The sequence below is a fragment of the Lissotriton helveticus genome, chromosome 3_1 (genome assembly GCF_964261635.1).
Source record: "Lissotriton helveticus chromosome 3_1, aLisHel1.1, whole genome shotgun sequence".
Taxonomy (NCBI): domain Eukaryota; kingdom Metazoa; phylum Chordata; class Amphibia; order Caudata; family Salamandridae; genus Lissotriton; species Lissotriton helveticus.
Window position 1 is genome coordinate 1110962669 of NC_136061.1, and position 23260 is coordinate 1110985928.

Below are 23260 nucleotides of genomic sequence, written 5' to 3' on the forward strand. Positions count from 1 at the left end.
CCATATTTCATCACAGTCATTCACCGGTGCATCCTGTGTTCTACAGTGTATTCGTGATTGGTGTTGTAACACCCACTTTTTTACTGCTTGTTTGGTCTGTCCGATATATACCTCACCACATGGACATGTGATTGAGTAGACAACGGTTTTTCATGTTGCAATTGGAGAAATTATTAAGAATATATTTTTTATTGTTTAACATAACAAATTTAGATTTGTTCGTATATGGACATGCAGCACAATTATTGCACTTATAATGTCTTACAACAGGTGGAAGACCCAACATATTCCTCAAATCTCTCTTGGGTTGCTGTATACGTGCCGCTTTCACTAGATGTTGGCAAAGGTTTTTTCCTTTTACCGAAATGCGAACAGAGGCTTAGGGATATTCAGATGGTTTATCAGCCTCCAGCTCCGCAAAATAATTTGCTTCACTTTATTTGCTTTAGGGTTGTTAGTGAGTACATATGTCATTTGATTAGACTCCTGTTTGTTCTTAGGTGTTAATAAATGTTCACGTGGTGTAAACCATGCTCGTTTCTATACATTGGCATGTTTGCTTTCTTCTCAGGGAGACACGTTTTCCAGCGGTGCCTTTGCCTAGCATGGTCTGCACAGAGATGGGGACAGTGATTTAACCTTTTTAGGTCTCGTGACCTTTAAATGGGCGCAAGCGCATTGAGGGAGCGAGAATTCAAGTGCTCGAAATTCTCGTGAAACCACCGCTTTTTTCGTGCGGTTTTCATCGAGTTCACATGGCCACAGGCACGCGCTTTTGGGCCATAAACTTTCCCCCTCCCCAGCCAGCTTTGCCTCATCAAAGGCTTCCGCTGCCCCGCCCCCCGCCCTCACTTATTCACGGCCGCAGGCTGTGACTTCAAAGGGTGCATCTTGCTTAACAGGCCGGGCTGCACGCATGTCTCGCGCTTTAGAGGACCAACAATATAAAACCGAGCAGTGCACACCAACGTAAAAAGTAAAACAGTGGCTTTATCTGAAGAATTTAGAGTCACTGATAAGTATTAAACACTCATGTACACAAAATAGATGAATAATCAATTGCCTACTATAGACAAACATCGCAGGAAAAAAAACTCGCTACTGACACGGAGCCGAGGAGTCCTATTTAGAGAGCTGCCTCCTGAATATAAGTAACATCGCAGGAAAAACAAGCACTGGCGTTGCCAATAGGTCTCGCATTAGGAAAGTTTATGTCATTTACAATACCAATAGGTTAAACTTTCCTAATGCGAGACCTATTGGCAATGCCAGTGCTTGTTTATTGTTGGCACTATATGTTGTTTTGTATTTATGTAGGTTTGTTCCCTCACCCTTGTCCTGAAGAGGCCAAGATGTAAATGATGGTCGAAACGCGCTTGCATCGACAGTCCTTTGACAAGAGGAGTCTAACAAGAAATGAAAATTGTTTATGTTTAAAGGCACTTTTGAATTAAGGTTTTGAGAGCGGTGATTACCTCATGTGCTTAAATGATGGCCTCATAGTGGATTGTTTTGATTTAATATGCAAACAATACATGAATTTCTAATGAGTGGGTAGTAGGAACTTTTGGATTTTTGTTGCTTTTGTTTTATTTGTGATGTACACTTTATTTGTATATATGTTTGTATGTTTTAAAGGAAAAAACAATAAAAAATAATAATGATTCGTTTTTCAAAAAATTGTGTCTGTGGTATGTGATGTTTTGCTTTTGAACGCGGTACATGAATTAACGACAGGATTATGGACTGCCTCTAGGGTAATATGGAGTGCCCTATCAGTTAGTAGATTAACACATATATTCTTTCCTCCTTGCCAATTTTCTTTTTCTACTTGTTGTAGTACCTTTACCCAGGTAGAGGAGGGTAATTTGGTTACACCCCTATATACCTTTTAATCGCATTATAGTTTAAGCAACATATATTTATCATCTGGCAATGCCTGACTCTGCATCAGTGGCTTGTTTCTGGTTGTTCCCATGTTCCCAAACGTAACAGCTTTTTAAGGCACCATCTTACATACATACTAGTGCAGTGATTCTGTGGCATTCGGGGGAGGGTAGAGGGGTTATAAGTCACTTCCAAATTTGCCTTTTGTATCTCAGGCTTTATGTCTGCCATGTGACGAATATCATGCAGCATTAGCTCTGACCCGCACCCCCCCCCCAAGTGTATGTACAATCAGATAATACCTGATTGGCATATTTAACTTACCTATTAGTCCTTAGTTTATGGTAGAAAGTGTACCCGGGGCTAGTAAGTTAAATGTCACTAGTGGCCTGCAGCAATTAGTATGCCACCACTGCAGTGACAAGTGAAAACATGGCTAACGGTGTGATGCAGTAGCCTAGTCGGGCAGATTTTAACTGCCAACCCGACATGACAAAGTAAACCCTTTTGCCAAGTCTAAACTTTACTTTTAAATATTCATTAATCACATCTAGGGAAAGCCTTTGTAGCCCACAGGGTAAGGTGCAAAATATATTTTTTAAAGATGTTTATTTTGTGTTTTATATGTCCTGACAGTGAACACTTGAAATTGTTTTCTCCGTAGTAAGACTGGTTGACATATTGGCTAACTCAGGGCTTCACTGACCCATGCACTAAGTGCTAACTTCCATCTGGTACCACCGATTTTAGTATATAATACAAAGGTGACTTCAGAAAGTGACTATTTCTTTCCCAAATTTCTGGTAGCCATTTCTGAATAACTGCAGGACTTACCACCTGAGACAGGCTGCTGCCCTTCTGTCAAGAGGTGTGCATGAAGCACTCCCAGTAAAGGGGAAGAAAAGTTCTGATAGTGGGAGGAGTTGTGACCTCCTCCTACAGGACGACCAAAGGTAATGGCCACAGATGACTCAGCTTCAAAGAGCCTACCCCCCCCTTGAGACTGCTCATACAAGGAGTTGTTTGAAATACATTCCTACCCCGTGTGAATTGGCATAAGCTATTTTTTGGACATTGGAGTGGACGCCCTCTTCATTAATTGTTTTGGACGTGTGCACCTGGTGAGGAGGTTGCCTCGCCTACCCAGGAGCCCCTGACCCATGGGCTTGATATTTAAGTACCCGTGTCCTGATGAAGCCTAAAGAAATATTTGGCGGAAACACGACCGCGACTGCCTCAACACCATTCTAAGGAGTCCCTTTACATTGATTATTGTGTTTCATTTCTGGCGCCTTCTCTTTTATAATTTCTTGTACAAAGAATTGATAACTTAGGCGCTGAGAGGATTTCCTTTATAGCTTTATATCACTTTAAGGTTATAGTGAATACTGTTGAGTCCAATTTTCTTCTTTTTTGTAGGGTACATCATGTTTGTTTTTATGTAATGTATATAATGTATTTGTATGATGTGTGTATATATATATTGGAAATATGTACAATTTATCCATTATTATTTTTTCTTTTGTATGCCACCCTGTCCTGTGATGCGTATATTTGTGTTTGTAAATTTGTGAAATTATATGCCTTACAAATAATTGTACTTTACAAGGTAATTAAATATATCTTGTGTAAAAAAGTTTTTCGTTAAATTGATCCCTCTACATTCTCCTTCTTACTACTTTCTCATCCTTGTTATGTACCTAGCCCAGGTTTGGGAGGGTTATTTGGGCAGAACCCCTGCATAATTTTCTCAGTGCCCCCCTTATAGGCAAATGTGAATCACACTGCTGCCTGCTTTTCCCTTTACGTAAGTAGGTAGGCTAGAATCTCTCCCCAGTTTTCCAGGAGGGGTGGCTCATTATGCTAGACACACCTCAGGGGTGTGCTTATGGCTCTGTCCCAGGGAAGAGGGGCCCGACATTTTGGACTTGGGATGCACTGTTGGATTGTTTAGTGCCTGCCCCACAGGAAATTATGTAAGACTGAGTAGAGTTGCCCTACTGGAATATGGCCCCCTTGGTTACTGAGTCATTCACACCCGCAAACTCGAAATTGGCATAACAGTGGCACCCCTGGATCCTCTCCTCGTAACACAGAACACTGCTAAACTCACAAAGGACAGAAGGCAGACTGCACCTGCTGAACATGTAGACCTCAGAACGAAAAGCTGCACCAAGGAAGCCTACACTTGCTGCATCAAGACAGGACTTCATAAAGAGAAGAGTTGCTCCTACTGTTGACTTCATGGAGAGAGACCGCAAGGGCCAGGCCAGCATTCATTTTTGCCGAGGATCAGTGAGGGGACTCTAAAGGCTAGCTGGCTGGCCTCCTGTAAAGATTCATGGACACAAAAGCTAAGGAAGCCTGCAACTGCAAAGTGCCCAGCTGACCAGTTCCGACTTGACTCGCCCTGGGCCCTGATAGTGTAGTCTGAGACATTGAGTCCTAGCCCCCAAAAGGTAACTCCCAGGTCCTGCCGCTTCACTAGTTCTGGAGTGTCCTCTTTCTCCCTCAAAACTGCAACTTGCCAACTTAACACCAAAGATAATATTTTTTGAGCAGAGCCCAAGGCACATAGACAACCACTACTTGCTAATTTCTGGGTAGGCTTGAACACCTACTTATCTTATCTTATCTAATCTTAAGTGCCATTTGTAGAGCGCACTGTCGCCGAAGCTTCCTGGCGCTGAAGACAGAGTGGGTGAGGGGGAAGCGCAGGGCGCGAGGAGCCTAGCTGAGGGGGGGGGGAAGATACGTTTTTAGCAGTTTCCTGAATTTAAAAAGGGATGAAGAAGATTTGATTGAGAGGGGAAGGAGGTTCCAGAGCACTGAGAACTAGCCGTTTGTCCAGACCCCTGGGTTTCGTCCATCACCCAACATCGAGCCCAGAGCCAGATTCAAGCTGCAGGAAACCCTACCAACCTCACAGTTGATCAGAAAAAGAACCAGAAAAGTGCAAATGTGAAATCTTGAACGGGACCAACCATGCACTCATATCCAACCCTGACTTCCATTGCTGTTTGCCTGAATCTTTCACTTTGTCTTGAGCCCTCATGTCTGATGCTCATAGACCATAGCTGTGTAAAGCAGTGATTTAACAAAGTTTCTGAAACATTTAAAACAGTGATTTATAAAAAAAATCTGGCAAGGAAGTCATAATTCAGTTCCCTTCATCAGATCTTTGTTATTTTGTTGTTTATTTAACGATAAAAAGATATCCCATTTTATACATTTGTTATTGTGTTTTTAATGTTTGGTTTTCTTACCTATTGACTGTTTCAGTACCGATAAATATTTTGCGCTTTTTTCCTTTGAGTTAACCCTGAGCGCTCTGCCACAGCCACCCAGGACTGAGCTAAGGTTTAACTTGAAGCAACCTAACTGGACCTAATACAGAATAGTGACATTATACCTGGGTGAAGTCTCACAACCATCCCAACTAATATTCCAATTGTCTCACACTTTGCTATCACTGTGTTCCTTTCATGGATATATTTGCTACACAAAGATTGAACTAACTATCCTCAATAAGTTGGCAATCAGTCTATTTAACAACGCTGCATCACAGTTGTTTTTCAGACCTGAAAGGGGAGAATGTTGTGACGAGTTAGCATTCTGTTACTTTAACCAATTCGCTTTGAAGAACGTTTTTATATCCTATGCACTAAAGTAAAAGTTATTTTCATAAACATATTCAAAATGAGCCACATTGAAGACTGGCTTAATTTTATAATGCTTTGAGCACACGCTTCCAGCACTCAACATATGCACTAGTTTCAGCATCAGATAACTGTCAAATAGAGAAACTTTGTTTAATGGGCTTTAATTTGAATATTTTCCAGACATATAGACTAGAACATCGCTACACATTCACAATGGACACGTGTACGTATGTCTGCAAAGTCCATGAAAACAGCCCAGCCTACATTGCAGGATTGACAGCTGGTAATTATTTTTATTTCATCTAGTTTTTGTTTGTGGTTAATTTCGGTTTCTGAAAGAACACGCATTATCAGATATGTCAAATGTAGATATGTTTGATTATTTCAGGTGACATCTTAGCTACAATTAACGGAGTTAGAACAGAAGGTTTCAGTCACAAGGAAACTGTGGATCTTATCAAATCTTCTGGGAATTTCTTAAGGTACAGTGCATTCTTTATTTAACAAAAGCTTTTTTTCATAACTCAGATAAACCTTCACCAAACTTTGTTTTAAACAGAAAAAAACTCGTGTAGTGTTTATTACGTTTTGAGTAGTGGGCATAACCTATTAACAGATCGTGTATCGTTCAATAAAAATATATAGGCCAGGGTCAGACCTCCATTTAACATTTTATTCTCTCTTTCTCATTACTTCAATTTTACACAATAGTACCCTAGAACCCATTACATTTACAGAATATAAGGACTCCGGGACCTCTAGTCTGCCTATTGCCATGCCCCCTGTCACCCCCAAAACAACAGAGCCTGAGTTGGTAGTACTGAGGCATTCACAAAAAGATGGCAGGTGTCCCACCCCCAACCTCTTCTACCTTGGCTTCATTTTCAATGTGTTTGATGGGAGTTGAGCTGCGTCATTTTGGCTCCATCCTTATAAGTCACAAACATGCAATATTTACTTGCACTTAGCACATGTACTTTGTGTGTTCTAACAATATTATTGTAATTTGTTGCACTTTACATTACTATTGAAGTGCGTGCACTGTAGGATTAGAGAATTCATATATAGTGTGTGCCCTAACTCTATTAAACAATATCATCCTTAGAGACTTGATGATAACCATCTTTAAGCTAATAAATTTATTCATTTTAGAAATTAACAGGATGTGTGTAATGTATGCACCAATGTTTCATATTTGCATTTTTAATGTAGTTCTAAGTCACATTTATACATATGTACTCAAGTTATTTTATCTGTATGCAACGTGTAACATGAAACTAATGTGCTGACATTTTACATTTGTGGTTAAATGTGCACATGCATATTAAATGTGCAACATTGAGTTAACACAGTTATGTTGACTTGAGTAGGCCGTATGTCTCTCTGCATAAATACTGTTTTTCCATTCTCTGCTTGCATGTCTTTTCCTCGCAGGTACGTTCAAATGCTGTGTTAGTTTCAGAATAGATACAACATTGCAGCCGCGGGCCGTGGAGGGAGTTACGGTGGGGCATATGGATCATTGCAGGGTAGTACACAATTTAATTAATAAAACGAAATTCGTAGCGCGCACTGCATGGCAAAAAGCAATGCTGTGCGCGCTACGAATTTCGTTTTATTAATTAAATTGTGTACTTACCTGCAATGATCCATATGCCTGTTTTTAGCACCCTCCACCCCGCCCCTCCCCCTCCCCGCCCCACCGTAACTCCCTCCACGGCCCGCGGCTGCAACATTGCACTAGTGATAGATAGAGAGCCTGAGAGAATGAGCTTCACAAGCGACACGGAGCGCTAGAGTGTCAACTGAAAGTCTCCATTTATTCTCCATTTATTAATGTTGCAAGGACCCACAGGTAATCTAGAACAATACCGCTCTCAAGTTTTACATGGGAGAAATCGTTAATGTTTCAGCTCACAACAGGAGAATAGAAAGGACTATAGAGCCCCTGATGATGTGAAAAGAGGGCTGTTAGTTTGGAGACTCTTGTGGTAATAACAGGTGTTCACACTGCCCGAGGTTAAGCAGTTTCCCTTTTTACTTTGAGAAATGCTTTCCCTTTGATTCTCTGCTGAGTGTGGCTTAGGCTAACACTTATACCTCTATCCCAAGAAGACACTTGACTTAGCTTCTGAAATGCTGCCATCATCCTGTACTTCCCCAGAGTTTCCTAATTTTCTGAATTTCCCTGATTTGTTAGATCCTTTTAGGTTCTAAGCTATCCTCCTTAGCTTGGACTTTAATAAGATAGTTTTAGGCTTCACTCATGTATAGAAGCGAGAATCGGAAACTCTTCTTTGAGGATCAAATTCTGCAATTAATCTTTTCTATTGCTGTGACTGAAATTCTTGTTTGCCTTATTCTGGTACACCTTAACTTCTTTAGAGGTTGGGTTATCCAGTTGGTATTCTGTATCTTTACAGCATGCCATTGAGAATTGTCTACCTGAACTTGACTGCTAACTTGAATTACACCTTCCTTACTATAGTCACTGCTTCCTGGTCCTTATTGTATAGTCAAATGGGATGCACTCTTAACCCTTTTGCCGTGGCGCGAATTCTGCCGTGGCGTGGCGGGGCTAGGGGGCGGGCACGACACTTCGGTGCTCATGACGGCACCACGCCGTCATGAGCACACGCTGCCCGTGACTCATGACGGTGTGGTGCTCTCATGAGCACTCAACAAGTTAATTTAAATTAATTGATGGAATGTTAACTCCCTTTACCTCTCTATCGGATAACCAATGGTAAGAGGGTTGGCCCAGCACTGCATCAGGAGATGACAGTGGAGTCGTGGCATGCTCCGCCATGGGGATATAATTGACAACAGGACAACTACCGACATCTGGTGACATCTTGTTTGAAAGCTTCCTGCGCAATGCACACCATGCTTTTCAATTTAAATATTTAACGCTCCCAGATGCATGGAGAAAACCTACATGACAGCCAGAACACTAATTTACGCCATCAGCCAGTCTTCCATGCCACCATGGCAAAGCGTGTTGGTTAACTGACTTGAGTATGCCACAATGGAAAAAGTATTTTTAAAACAAAAAGCCCACTATGAGGGCTATTCTGTTTTATACTTGACATTATAATGCAGATTATATATATGGATGCATACATAAAGAATATTCTGGTTTCTCTGTATATTAAATGCTATGATATTTCGGGTTTTAAAACATTACATACAGATCCATGGAAAAACAAATAATGCTTTCAGGGCCTCCTTTAGTTCTAAACATTGGAGCAGCAGCTATAGAACAATTTTTCATCCAAATATTCATCCTGCTGATCATGAAAGAGAACGATTCTAAATCAGCTTTATTCAGTAACAGGTTTTTGTAAGCTAGCAAATTCATGAAGCTTGAATGGGGGCGTAATTTAGAGTTTAGCAGAGAGAAAGTACTGGCAAGCATTGGCGATGCTCATGCCCTAAAAAACACATTGTGGTTGCCTGCTCAGTTAGGACCAGATGTACGACACTCCATCTTCAGACACGCAAATTGCGTTGGTTTGCGACTCGCAATTTGTGACTCATAAATTTTAATTTACAACTGTGTCTCAGACACTGTTTTGTGATTCCCAATGGGGTCACAAACAACCTGCCTCATTAACAGTCATGAGGCAGGTGGCAATTGGCGACCCCATTCAGAATGGCCAGCACTCACAGGGATGGTGGCCTGATGGGGTCAGCAGACCACCATGTTTTGTGACTGCTTTTTAAATAAAGCAGTTTTTTCTAAAATGCAACCCGTTCGCCTTAAAGGAAAACCGGATGCATTTAAAAAAGAAAAATGAAATGTTTCTGTTTCATTTTTTAAGAGTAGGCAGTAATCCATTGGACCACTGCCTGGTCTTAAAAAATGTTTTCACTACCAGTCAGGAAGGGGTCCCCTTCTCATTTGCGAGTGGCTTACCACCTTTTTGAAATGGGTGGTAAACTGTAGGTGTTTTGTGACCGCAATTGCAGTCGCAATGCAATTGTACATTGAAGTGCGAGTTGCTATTAGGAAAGGACGCCCGTTGCAGGCCCCTTGCTAATAGTGAGATGCACACTCTGTTTTACGAGTCAGTAATTGGTTACCAACTCGCAAATTAGGGTTTGTACATAGGACAGACCTATTTTGCGGTCGCAAACAGGCCGATTTCCCATTTGCGACCGCAAAAAACTGACTTACATCTGGCCTTTAGAGTTGCTGGAAAACTGAACTTTTGACAGTGGAGCCTTTGCTAGCTCTGCTGTCAGAAACCTCTGACCCGATGGCCCATCCATCAAAGGGGCCAGAAGTCACATTGACACTAGCACCGCCTATTTGGAATGGATGACTGTCACTCTTTTCACTACCCCAGACCACTATGCAAGACGTTGTGGTTTGGGGTGAGGAAAACACACAATGACTCCTTTCACAAGGGGAAAACTCCCTGCATGTCAGGGCCATTTTTTTGTTTTCTGTTCCTGTGGCGGAAGCTTATTTTCAGAAACAAAAAATTAAATAATAATTGCTGAGTGTGCACATCAAACATGACGCCTCCTTGGCAAAGTTCCACTGCCTTGATTGGCACCACCACAGCTTCACTCACGGCACACAGAAATCCCCACCTACCTGGAAGGACCTTTAAATATAGCTGGTTAAATAATGTGGCTTATGTATGAAAATTAATGTTTTCATCTTTTACTCTGAGATGTCATGCAAGATCGAAAGTAAATATATGTATTGCCTAAAGAATTTTTAAATGCCAAAAAAATGTTTACTTCCAAAATCACAAAACGAAATTATGTTGTAATTCTGTGATGCTGTTTACATGTGAAAATTATGTTTTTTCTGGCATTCTTTAGAGTGGAGACTGTAAACGGAGCATCAACAAGAAGACATGACCTTGAAGCCAAGTTGCAGGTTTTGAAGGTGAAATAATTGTGTTACTCATCAACATATACGAGGCACTAAGCCGTTCCTATGCCATAACATAAGAGTTATGTTTTAAATGATGTACTTCAATGAACACATATGAAGGTGTCACAATGTTTATTTTCATTTCAAGGATCAAACTCTGTATATCCTACTTCATTCTTGCTTGAGCACAAGGGAGGAACAAAGCTAATTGTTGCTACAGGTCAGATTGCCAGTGTTAACAAAACTCTTTCATTATGAAGGGCATAATTAGAAAATGTTCACGTGCTAGTGTCACAGAGGTTGTACCCTCGGACAACTGTCTTGGGAAGGTCTGCCCTATTACCAAACAACCAGCAGAGATGATTTATGTCACTGTGGAGGTAACCACCTCAGGAAAAAGTCTATGATGGCAATTTCAACTTTTTCATGCAGTATGGTAAAACCACCACTTTAGCAAACGTGGACTGGATTATGATTTTACAGCACCAAAATCAATGTCTTTTTAAATAGTGGGCATAATCACTTTAAATTCCAACATAGATGACCTGGCAACATGTATCAGAAGAAAAACATTATCTCCCCTGATGATGATCAGGGGCAATACAATCTGCAGAACTTGTAATTCGACTACTGAACACATGGGGTTTGCACGACAGTCAGAATGGGATGGGCTTGTTGTAAACTCGGCGCAAAGTGGGGAATAAACTTCCAGTGCCAAATTACAACTGTCCCCGGTTTCCGGAAAGCGTTTTCTCTTCTTGATTATAACATTTGATCACAACCCATTAAAGCCTTACTTAATATTCGGTCTAATCTGAAACCAGGAACCAGATGCTCCAATTCATACCTTGTGATTATTTTAAGACCTACATCAGAAGGATGTTCATTCATAATTGCCTATGGATATTCAAAGACATAAACAAACTAACAGTTAACATCGCCCCTTGCAGAGAACGATTTAGAGCTAGGAATGTTTGAATTTCTCGTCTTTACAATAAGATAACCAGTCCTTTGGGACGAATTATATAGTCTGTCCTTATTTTCCCAGGATAACCATTGGCTCACCTTGGCTCAACTAGAGACCCTCGTGACTTTTTTGGGGCATATTCATTCATTAATATTTATGCATCTGTTTATACGAAAAAGTAAGGCAGTTTCATTATCACTTAAGGTTGCAGTTGCTCCATTTAATGATTGTTTCAGTATTGGTCACTGGCACCATTCTCAAAGCACTAAAAGGAAAACAACACCATTACATGAGCACATTCATTGTACACCTAATAAGACTCAGAATACAGACAAGGGAATACGCTCCACAAAACAACAGTCATAAAATAAGTTCTGTTTAATGTTGAGGCTGGTCCAAATAAAGCACATATGAGGGCTAAAATGCGTTGACAGCCTCAATTAATGGTATTTCCCTGGTAAAGGAAAGAGTTTGGTTAATTCACGTTGAATAAAACAGGGATGTGGACCGAGAACACCGATGAAAAATGGCTGACTTTCCCCCCAGGATAAAGTCTTCAAAATCGTTCAAAGAGAGGAAATTCATTCTTTATCAGGTCCTTCAATGCACACTTCACTGAGCCTCAATAGAAATGTTTCATTGTCTAGAATTTTGAATGCAGCATCAGTTCTACAAGTACAATGACATTTACACCCGTGCATCTGATCTGCCAAACCTCATCTGTCATGGCCAGGAACACTGTTTTAATTCCTTGACAGTGAAAAAGTCAGCTTGAAAGGTGCCAGGGAAATCATGTTCTGCCAAGGAGGGGTTCCATTTTTCCGTGACAGTTGCTTTAAAAAGCTTGGTTAGATAAGAGGTGTTTTAAATAGGGTAGTAAATTGCTAGCCATGATGGGCCCATGAGGCTTTTCAACGAGTTCTGACACTACGGCCTTTCACAGACATATTTACCCCTGTCTTTTACTAAGGGAGGCAGTTAAATGTGTACATTTCGAAAGGCTAATCCTGTTATTTTTTTTGTCTCTAGGATCAGTTATTTCTATTTCTGTTGTTACTCTGGGTTAGAAAAGTTGCCTCTTCCTCATTGTTGATTGAGAGTAGGCCTAATCTGTCTAACTTGCACAGAAGGCACTTTTCTTTCAAAAGGAAAGTGGCGTCTGCCAATCATGAGCAGACTCTCACTGACCTTTCTGAGAGGATGACTGCTTTGTCCTGCAGGACTCCTTCTTGGAATCTCTCTTCTTCCCCACCATGTCACCCGATTAAAAAACATTCTTATGGCCACTGAGTTTCTCCCTAGGGCTGCAAGTCATGGTAGCCTCTGTGTAGCTGTCGAAAATGCATCCACATGGAGCCTACCCCAGCGCTATGGTTCAATCAGGGGATTGGGGCTTCCATGCTTTCCCATCTGCTGGCCCACACTAGTATCTGCTGCATAAGGTCGGGCTTGGCGGAGAGGGGATGACTACACGTCTCCGGCTCTTACTTTGCTCTCTTTGGCGAAAAGAAGGATTAAAGGCTTCCTTTTAGTGCCAGTGGTGTAATGCAAAATGTTCCTCGCCCCCTCGCGCCAGAATGTGATGAGGGGCCCCTGAATCTCCCATAACTCACAGATATCCTTTGGTCATAGGCTGAATGGGGGCCTCCTGAAAGGTGAGAGTGGTACCTGTAGGGAGCCCCCTGCACCGCAGGGTCTGTAGGGGAGTCGTTACTCCTTTGTTTAGTGTGCCACAGTCACATAGGTGACCTTTCAAAATGTAGGACCTTAAATGGCACTTTCCCCACCCTTCCATTCCTTCCACCTCCCCTCAACCATCTTCCCTGTCAGTGCCATTCCAGCAGCCAAGAAAGGACTATAACCGAGAGCCCATGTAGAAAGCCAGCATCGTGGAGGCTGCAAGCTCTTCTACAGCCAAAATTTTAAAAACGTATGTATAACAGTGTAGCAGACATTCCCAAAATTCATAAACCTCGATATAGCTCTCCTAAATGTTAAGCAAGCAAACCAAATTTTAAAAAAGTTATTTGAAAAGTTATTTTTAACTGTTAACTGTTAAGAAGTCAGCCTAGTTATTGAATCTCAGAGTAGTTATTGAATGCTTAGGTTACAATCAGTTGTGAAAAAATTCTCAAAAAATTTGTACTTAGTTGAAGTTTAATTTTTATATTGTCTAAAACTTTAATTCTGATCTAATGTTTCTTCTTAGGGAAAGGTCTGCTTGTGGCTAGAAAAATGTCAATCATTGAATACCATTTAATACACTATGGGCTAGATGTAGGTAATTCCGATTTACCTACTCTTAAATACCGAATTTTACCGATTCGGTATTTAAGAGTAGGTAAATAGGAAGGAGGCAGATGTAGGTAATTTTAAATTCAGAATTACAGAATCTGTAACATTCGATATAAATAATTCAAAGCCCATAGGAATCAATGGGAAATACCGATTCTGTATTTACAGAATCGCTAAATACCGAATCCTGCAAGGGTGCAGGGGGTGTCACTTTGACACCCTCTAGCACCCCAATTACAGGCTTGTGTCCCTAAGGGCATGTCTGTGTGTCACATTGCACAGGTGTGCATGCACAGATGTGCAATAAGATTGGGTGGTAAAATACCGACTCTTAAGGGCCTGTGGCACTGTAAACTGTGCCACCTACATTTGGAATTACAGAATCAGTATATTTACCGATTCGGTATTTTACTGAATCGGTAATTTTACCGAATCGGTAAATATACCGATTCTGTAATTTTCAGCCCCCTACATCTGAAAACCCTAATACCGGTCGGAAACGGCCGAAATCGGCCGTTTCCGACCAGTATTAGGGCTCCTACATCTGGCCCTATATCTGTTAAGTGATGCACTATCTGAGAACAGCAGTTTTTGATTTATCGCTTGCACACAAGTAAGTGAAGAGCAAAAATAAGCAATATTCTATTTTATTTCTCACAGAAACAGCTTCATGAAAAATGGGTGGAGTTGCAGTCCCTCCTAGTTCAAGAACAACGCTTAATTCATGGTAAATGTATATTTATGCCACTTGACTACAAACGGCCATTTACAAAAAAACAGCACTTAAATGTTTTCTAGTGTTATGGTATACAAGTCACTGTATGGTGGTAGTCTAGGTTCTCAACAAAATACTTCGCAAGATTATTTTTGGTTAGAAAAGGTACATCTTGGTTCCGATGTACGTATTGAGCTTTAAGTAGGTTAGCATTAAGACTCCCCTACAGAGACATTTGTCATAGCAAATCAATCCAAAGGTACACATTTCTATATCAATGCTTTTTTCAGGTGCTCAAAAAACTTGAGGGAAATATGTTTCCCTGGTTGAGTTATAGGCATGTGCTGCTGGGTGCTCTATTGAATTAGAGAAGGTATTTAATGATCAATATAGCCCTAGTCCAAAGTGGTATAATGCTATTTGAACATTGCAACCATTAAATGTAGAATGCTCTAAATAGAGCAGAAACAGAATTAAAAAATATTGAAATTGTGGTGCAGAATCCAACACTAGGGTTGGCCATGGTTTTACTACCCCCACAAGACATTTTGGGTCTATTTGCAACCACTGGTCGGAGGCTTGCCAACTGACATAGTAGGTTTAAAGTCCGACCGTCATTTTATGATGACGTTAGTTGGAGTTTAAACCGGCTGAGGAATCAAATGTGGTCGGAAAGCCCTCACAATCCCTAAGGATGGCGTTTCCGCTGTCGGGATTATGATGTTGGTTTACGACAGCCAATCCATGTCAGCCTTTCGGACATAGATTGGCTGTCGGAAACTGATTTTGGGGGCCCCTAGCAGGGCCCCCTTTCCCCTAGCCTTCTGCATTTGGACCTGCCCCCCTCAACGTCCCCCTCACGGTGCCTGCCACACAATGCAGGGATGCATAGGGCCAACCATGCGGTGCAGGGATGTTTGAAAACTTCAGTTTTTCGATCTGAGCTTGTGCTGTGGACGGTTTCAGGCCGCTGCGCAAGCTCTCATTGAAAATTGGAAGTTTGCGACTGCACCATGTGCTGTCACACCGAAATAATGCAGTCGGAACTGCCGACCGACTGTTCAGTTCCCAATCCACAATGGTGTGAGTCAGAGGCAACTACGACCAACATCGCAATGAGGGTACTTCTGTTCAACTCAGTCTCCCCAGGGTGAAAATTCCACTAAATCTCATGAAACATCATGATATGTCTGTAATGTGAAAATTCTGAATTTCACAAAATGTGGCCAGTGTAAATAAATGTTACCTGGGCCTATACTGAATCAGCTTTAATTCTCCTTCTGCAATGCTACTGTCTCTAATGGAGCGTTCCATTATTCTACAATAACATTATGGCCAACTGTTGTAAGCTATACCAGTCATTAAATGCTCTCTCCCTTAGCTATGGACCCAAGCCACAGACGAGACCTACAACAAGGGATAGGGTTCTACATAATGAATGCTGAATGTTCTAAGCTAAACAAGGAGAGAGAGATAGAGAAACACTAGAATGTTGGAGCAGAAGTCCTATACTATTCATTATTCGCCCTCGGCCACTCTGTTGTCTTCAATGGTACTTCAAAAATCCCATTGTCCTTATTTCTATCTCTTTCCCTAGATTTAAAGCAGGATACATTTGAGTCTAACTCATATACAGCCTGGTAGTGGAAAAGCCTATTTATATTCAAACAACAAATATAACAACTGCTAAAATGTTTGTTAGCTTTAATAGGCATACATTTACTGCTTGAATGCCCTAAAATCCAATTTTCCTCAGTAAAGCACATCATTTTCTTTATTCGAACTCCCAAATACATTATGGGCAGCAGTGTATTAAAGACTTTACTCTTCAGAAAGCCTGCTGTGTTTAAGTGTCAGTCTTTGTAAGGGTGAAACAGCTAATTATATTGTTCAAACGGCATTTCAAGTCATGTACTTTGTGGTGGTCACAATATCAGCATTGCAAGTCCTTGCAGATCACATGGAAAACAGTGTGGCCAATAGGCATTGCCCTCTTTCCTTGATTATCTAGGAAATGCATCAATGTTTTGTGTATGATCATGTGATCACTGGCCTCTGAAAAACAACAAACTTCTGTTGTTGTCAGTAACCATTTGTACAGTGGATGTTGAGTGCGATGGTCAGCTATCACTGTCTGAATGACAGCTGTGGTCTGCCTTCCACAGAGTGCCACTATAGCCTTAGAGCCCACCATATTGGGCTCTACCAGCTAATAAAGGTCCGCTCCAGCATTAAAGGCCCGAGCTGAAGGCTAAATGGAGCTCCCAACATTCCAATGTTCTAATTTATTATAGAATTGCAACCACATAATTCTAAATGGCAGGGGTTGCAATAAAGACATGCTATGTTTGTCAATGAAGTGATGGAGGTCTGCTATACTTGGCATGCTTTGACCCTTGCATTTTCATTTGGTCTCAATGATTTGGATAATGTATTCTGAATGATGAACATTGCTGAGGCAGGATTTCTTCAAATCCTTACAACCTTTTTGTTGTTGGCTCTAATTCAAACAATACAAATCTCAGGTAGCTTGCATCTTGAATGCTGGGAGAATACAGCTTCTGCAAGGCAATCTGGCCAATAACACATCTGACCATGTGTCTTGTCCAAGCATAGTGTTTCAATAAAGCTGACATCTCCTTGCATTTATATTTTGCAGGTTCTGGGACGGATTGCAGCAATGAGAACATCAATGTGCAGGAGATCGGTTTCTTGCACAGCCCTTCTTCGTGGAGCTCTAATTTCCTGAACAAGCACAGATTTTCAAGTGGCAGCAGCTACAAAAGCAGGCTTAGCTCCATGACAGAGGACAGTGAGGATGCATTCTACCAGACGTCTGTGTATGATGACTCAGCTAGTGAGACTTTCAGTCGGCAAACCAGTGAGGACGAGGAATGTTTCTTTGCAAGCGGAAATGGTGTGTCAGCACGGAAGCTGTCACTACGCAGGGACAGAAGCATCAGCGTGGCTAGCAGTGGCAGTGCTCCTGCGTCACCTGTGTGGGACACATGTAGCCTCTCGAATGCCTTTGGAACGCTCCCCAGGAAAAGCAGAAGAGAGACTGTCCGAAAACACATTCTGAGATTCATACCTGGCTTGCACAAATCTGTGGAAGAAGAAGAAAGCTGTGTCTGACATTTATCTCTTAATGCATTAATTATACTCACATTTCAGCTTTAACAGCACTAAGTTTATTCCAAGGTTTTCATCCTGGAATGAAGCACCCCAAGATTCAAAACCATGTTTAATTTCAATTCATTCATAAACAGATTTAATTTGAACTAGGCACCATTGGGTCTCCCTACTAACTAGTTCCCGGTGTGAGGGCGAGGATGTCAATTCCAAACAACCAGAGTTAAACATACTGGGAGTCCTGTTACCCGTTACCTCTGTTAATGGGGATCGTGGGTTGTGCTTGAGAATCCCCAGAGATGGTAGGAATTAGTGGGAAACCAGTAATTCTGAGTTTGATTTCCCTAGTAGTTTGTCAGTCAGACCCACAATTTCAGCTGGAGTTTTTGGCTGATAGATCTGTGGTGTTCCCAAAAGCATTGTAATGCCACTAACATTCACTATGATCTCAAGTAGGGGGTTCAATGAACAAAACAAAAAGAATCTGGGAGGGGGCAACCCTGACGTGTGCCTTATTTTAAAGGGAATTTGGTTGAGGTACAGCCATTGACACAAAGTTGGCCTGTGGGCTATAATAGAGGGCAAATACCATCTTAACAAAGTTTTTACCAAGACCACATTGTTGCAGGGTAGATTGCAGCAAGATCCAGGAAACTTTATCAAAAGCCTTCTCTGCCTGTAAAGTTATCGTAGCTGTGGGGGAATATGAGGATTTAGCCCTTTGTAAAGCGTGGCATAAGGTCCTGACAGAACTTGACAACCAGCTTTAAAAAATCCTAATTGGTTAGGGTGTATTAATTGACCCAAAACCTTTTCCAATCTTGTGTTTAACCCTTTTGCATAGATCTTGCAGTCAATATTGATAAGTGAAATAGGACAATAGCTTAGTTTTCTACGGGATCTTTACCTTCTTTTGGGATCACGACTATCGTCGCAACAGCAGCTGAATCCTGGATCTTACCTGTATCACCAAAGTGAAGGAACAAATTGTGAAGAGGTGTAAGTAGAGACTGTACATATGTTTTATAAAGGTTACTATAAAGACCATCCAGGCCAGGAGCTTTACCAAGTTTTAAGCTAGGTATAGCTCTGAAAATGTGGTCTTGCTCCATAGGTATTGCTAGATTTCGGGTCCAGACTAATTACATTTTTTGTTAAAACATTCCACACAAAATCAGCATCAATATTAGGGTTGAAATATAAAGTTTCTTAAAAGTCTTGAAGGGAATCTGAATTGTCTGGTAACGAAGTAGCACTCCAACCTGCTGCATTTTTTGATGGATGAATTTAAAAATGTATTCTTTTCTGATTGTAACTAATTAACCAGGGACTGACCAGCCTTATTCTTTTTAACCATTCGTTCCGTTTTATTTACTGCAACCCATGTATGTGCTCTGATAGTCAATATTTTGTTGTATACATATTTGAGAGACTTCAGTTCAATACGAGCCAAGGAGTCTCTAGATTGATTTAATTTCAATTCTAGTTTAAATTCTACTGCTTTGAGTTTAGCCTCCTGTGAATCAGTCTTAGAGTATCCTTTTTGTATGAAATCAGTTTAATCACGCAACGTCCTATTGTAGCTTTAAATGAATCCCCAACAAGTTTAGGAGAGTTCTCCTTTATGTGATTTTCATTTACAAAGTTTGTAATGTCTTTTCATTACTTCATCATCTATGATTGTATCGTTCATTCTCCATTTTTTAGGGGCTAAGGTAGGTACACCAATTTGTAGTCTCAAACAAATGCCCATGTTTTCTGAAATAAAAATGTGTTCTATTTGTAGGGAAGCTGATGTTGAAGAAGTTGTTCATCTACTAAAAGATAGTTAAAGCTAGAAAATGATTTATGGTGATGTGAGTAAAATGTTTATTCACTGCCTTGGGGTTATGGGTTCTCCATACATCAGTAAAGTTGTGTGCTTAAAATAGGTGCAAGAGCTGGACATGTGACCTAGCAAGCCTACATTTTACATGGGTTAAGCAGTCAAGAGTTCCATTTAGTGAGAGGTTAAAATACCCACTTAAAATCATGCCATTACGTTGTGGAAGTTCTCTAATGGTATTATTGCTAGAGGATCAAAACTCAGTGTCATCAGTGTTTGGAGCATTGATATTGATTATATAAAATTCAATTTCTCCCTCTTTGGCTAGGATGATGGCCCATCTGTCCTACGTGTCTCACTGACGTAAAGTAACTGAGATGTTACATTTTTTTTAAGATGAGAGGTATAACCCCATTTCTCTTATGGTGTGGGGGTAGAGTAAAAACTGTTGCTTATCCAATGTAATTAAGGTTCCAAGATTCCGCAAATCCCAGTTTACCCTCTTGTTATAATCTGATGTTACCCATAGGCTTATAGCAATAGACGGTTACCTTTCTTCTTTTGACTGGATGGTTAAGACCCTTGGTGTTAAGGGAGAGTATATATTTTTAATAATAACAGGCTCGAGTAGTATGGTGTCTAAAATGTCCCCTTGTGGAAAGACTTGACTCAATTAAATGGACTGTTATAATGTGTAAATGCCACCCATGAAAGAAGGTGCATTATGTTGTAGTCCAGTTATGGCGTGTCTATTTGTCAAGAGGTACATGAACTTTTGCTAAATTTACCCAGATTAGTAGCAATAAAGTGATGGGAATGGAGAGAAAAACAAAGGGAAATCAAAAACGAATATACAAATTGAAACACAAACTCGCTCAACCCACTTCAAATGGAGCACTAAGGTGTACTAGCTCATCCAACATTATGAGATAGACTAGAAATGAAGGACTATGAAGTGGCTTCCTACCATGACAGTGACATTGCTTTTTTCAGATTACAGATGACACATATGCTTAGATTAACATTTATAAACCACGGTAAAAATAAGAATTTGACAACAGTTTCTTTCGTGGCCTATAACAATATTGCACAACTTGCAATGCAACGCAGAAAAGGATACCAAGACGATATCAATCATCTAGTAAAAAATGCAGCATCAGAAACATAGCTACCCTAAGCAGCACAGAAAAATAAACAAACCAATTCAGTGTAGCCTCAGAGAATTTACATTTTTGAATGGTCCATATGAGTGTTTGATGTCTTGGGGAAATGTCTGGAGTCCAGCAGGATCTGAAAAAAGTCTGGGCTTATAATTAAAGTTTATATTGCAGACGGTCCCACAAAGAAGTGCAGAATGGCAAGAGATCTAAGATAATGTCTGAGGGCTAGAAAGCCCTTCATGCAAAGGATGGTGTCTTTGGCATAATCCTGAGTGATGCCAATTTTGTTTTTTTACCAGGTAATTTGTTGATATTTTTTTAGGCTTTTTAAGATCTCTTCCGTTTGTTGATATCTTAAAGGTTTGAAAAACATGGTTCTTGGCAGTCTCTTACTCCTAGATGAGTTCAGAGATTTTCCATAAAGAATCCTATGTGCTCTCTCAATTTCCAAGTCTTTTGAAAAGGAGATGTTCAAAGTGCGGGGATCCACGTCACTAGGAACTCCACACATGAGTTGGAAAAATCTTCATCTCACTCCAGAAGGCCACAAATTTGAATTTTCCCTCTTTGGTTGCAATCTTCCAGGTCTGTAACTTTTAGGGAGAGATTTTGGAGTTTTCATGAGCTCTTCCCGTCCACCTCCAGACAGCTGATACGGAATTCAGCTTCTGTAATCCAACTAGCTAAGTCTTTAAAGCCCTTCCTTTAGCCCTGAATGTCTGTTTTAGATATTTATTCTTTTTTGTGCTTTGTGCCAGGTCGTGCAGGGCAGTAAGTTAATGAAGAATGAGATGTTTGCATATTGTCAGCCTTGGATATTAACAAAGATTCTGGTAGTGGTGGGGTAGATTTAGGTCTTTTTTGGCCTGTTTTGAGTTCTTTCGTCTCCTTCGTCTCCTTGTCTCTGCCTTTGGCAATGATTGCAAGTGAAAGGAAGCACCCCAGATGATGGTACTCTGTTAGAGGGAAGCTCATTGTAGGAGTTGAGAAGCAGAATACCAAAGCTTATTTAGGTAGATCTTCTTGGAAGAGTGACTTGTTCAGCAAATGTTATCAATGCACAGTGAAGGTACAAAGAAAGTTAGGTGGTGATCCACATATATAACGAGCTATGCTCAATTGCAGCACCTGATAATAGCTGATTGGGCTCTTATCTCCAACAAAGGGTAATATTTGTACGGACAAAACACATCCTGTAGAGTATTGATATCACCAAATTTATTCGGTTACATACATAACCATAAAAGTACATTAAAACATAATAATATAATTGTTAAAAAACAACAATAATCTTTATAGTAAAATAACAAACCGGGTACATAACACATTATTTCATTTCTCATTTTGTTACTTCATGATCGATTTCCTACACTTAAAAACATTTTTTAAAAAGGTAGTTACCGAGGCTAACACAAATTCTGTCTCCTACTGTTGTAGGGCCATGAATGCTGGGCGACATTGCCTCATGCCATACGTTTTTAAAACAGGGATGATCCATAATTTCCTATGTACAGAGTAACATTTGCAAAAAAATACCACATGTATGGTTGATTGACTAGAAATATCATCGCATGGGTATTTACTTAGTTCTTTTGACCAATCATTTACGACAGGAAAGCTTAATGATCTGTGCAGTATGCCCAGGCGGAAACGCATCAATAAAAATGTATAATAGTCAGATGTTATCAAGCCTAGATACGGCTGCAATTTAAAAGTTGTTATTATGAAGTTATGTGCTTGCACTGTTATTTTTTTCATTTCCACACATGACCTCTGTTCACTCAGGTAGCTTAAGCATTCATTGTTAAGTTCTGTCCTTGATATCCTCTTCAAAGACGTGGGATCATCATAAAAATCTTGATGACCTAGATTATATAAAAATGATTTAACGCATAGCAACCATCTAACATGTTTAAACCCGTCCAGGCCCATACAATCTGTTAAAATTCAACGATTAAATTTCATTTCATCTATTGACCAAACCCTATGCCATAACAGGACAGGTTGAATTTTTATGATATCCTCCAGGTGCAGCAGCCCTAGTTCTGCATGGCATATAAAAGAGGAGGTACTGTTTGGGACCATCAATAAAAACCTCAAGAACATATTTTCAGCTACCTGGATAGCGCTAACATCCACATGCCCCCAGATACCAGCTCGGTACGAAGCAACGGTGACACGTTTTGCTCTATAAATATTTAATAATTCCACCGTCGGGCGTCTGCCTATTTTCCTACTAAAATTAGATAGGGCTGATAAGGTCTTTATGTACAATAACCTCCTTGTTGTAGCTGATTCTATCTATGAAGCCATATGTTCGAATAAAATTCCAAGGTAGGAAAAAGTCTTAGTGGTTGTAGTCCGCTTTTTGTCAATAAAAATGTATCTGGATTTTAAAGACCCCGGGCCGCAATTCATTATAAAAGTTTTGGATGAGTTAATTGTTAAGCCCCTCTCCGACATAAAATTTGTGAAACTGTTAATGACCCTTTGAAGTCCTATTCAGATGCGAGCCATAAGGACCGCATCATCTGCATATAATAATGCAGGAATGGGTCGTTTGACAGCTTCCGGTAAGTCCCTGCATTCCTGCGCTAAGACCTTCGCTAAGCTATTTATGTACAGTGTAAAGAGAAAGGGTGCAAGGACACAGCTTTGTCTCACACAACATCTCACATTAAAGTGTCTAGTGCATTCCCCCCTGCCCCGAATCGAACCCGTGC

General features: G+C 40.5%; 1 protein-coding gene across 1 annotated transcript in view; it reads left to right on the top strand.

The window, feature by feature from the left end:
• Positions 1-19394, top strand: part of CYTIP (cytohesin 1 interacting protein) — a 168470-nt gene extending 149076 nt beyond the window's left edge. The window contains exons 4-8 of the mRNA XM_078681712.1: positions 5730-5832; positions 5938-6031; positions 10389-10455; positions 14366-14432; positions 17080-19394. Of these exons, the coding sequence (XP_078537838.1) occupies positions 5730-5832; positions 5938-6031; positions 10389-10455; positions 14366-14432; positions 17080-17555 (807 nt within the window). The 3' untranslated portion in view covers positions 17556-19394. The remainder of the gene's footprint in view (positions 1-5729; positions 5833-5937; positions 6032-10388; positions 10456-14365; positions 14433-17079) is intronic.
• The last annotated feature ends 3866 nt before the right edge of the window (positions 19395-23260 follow it).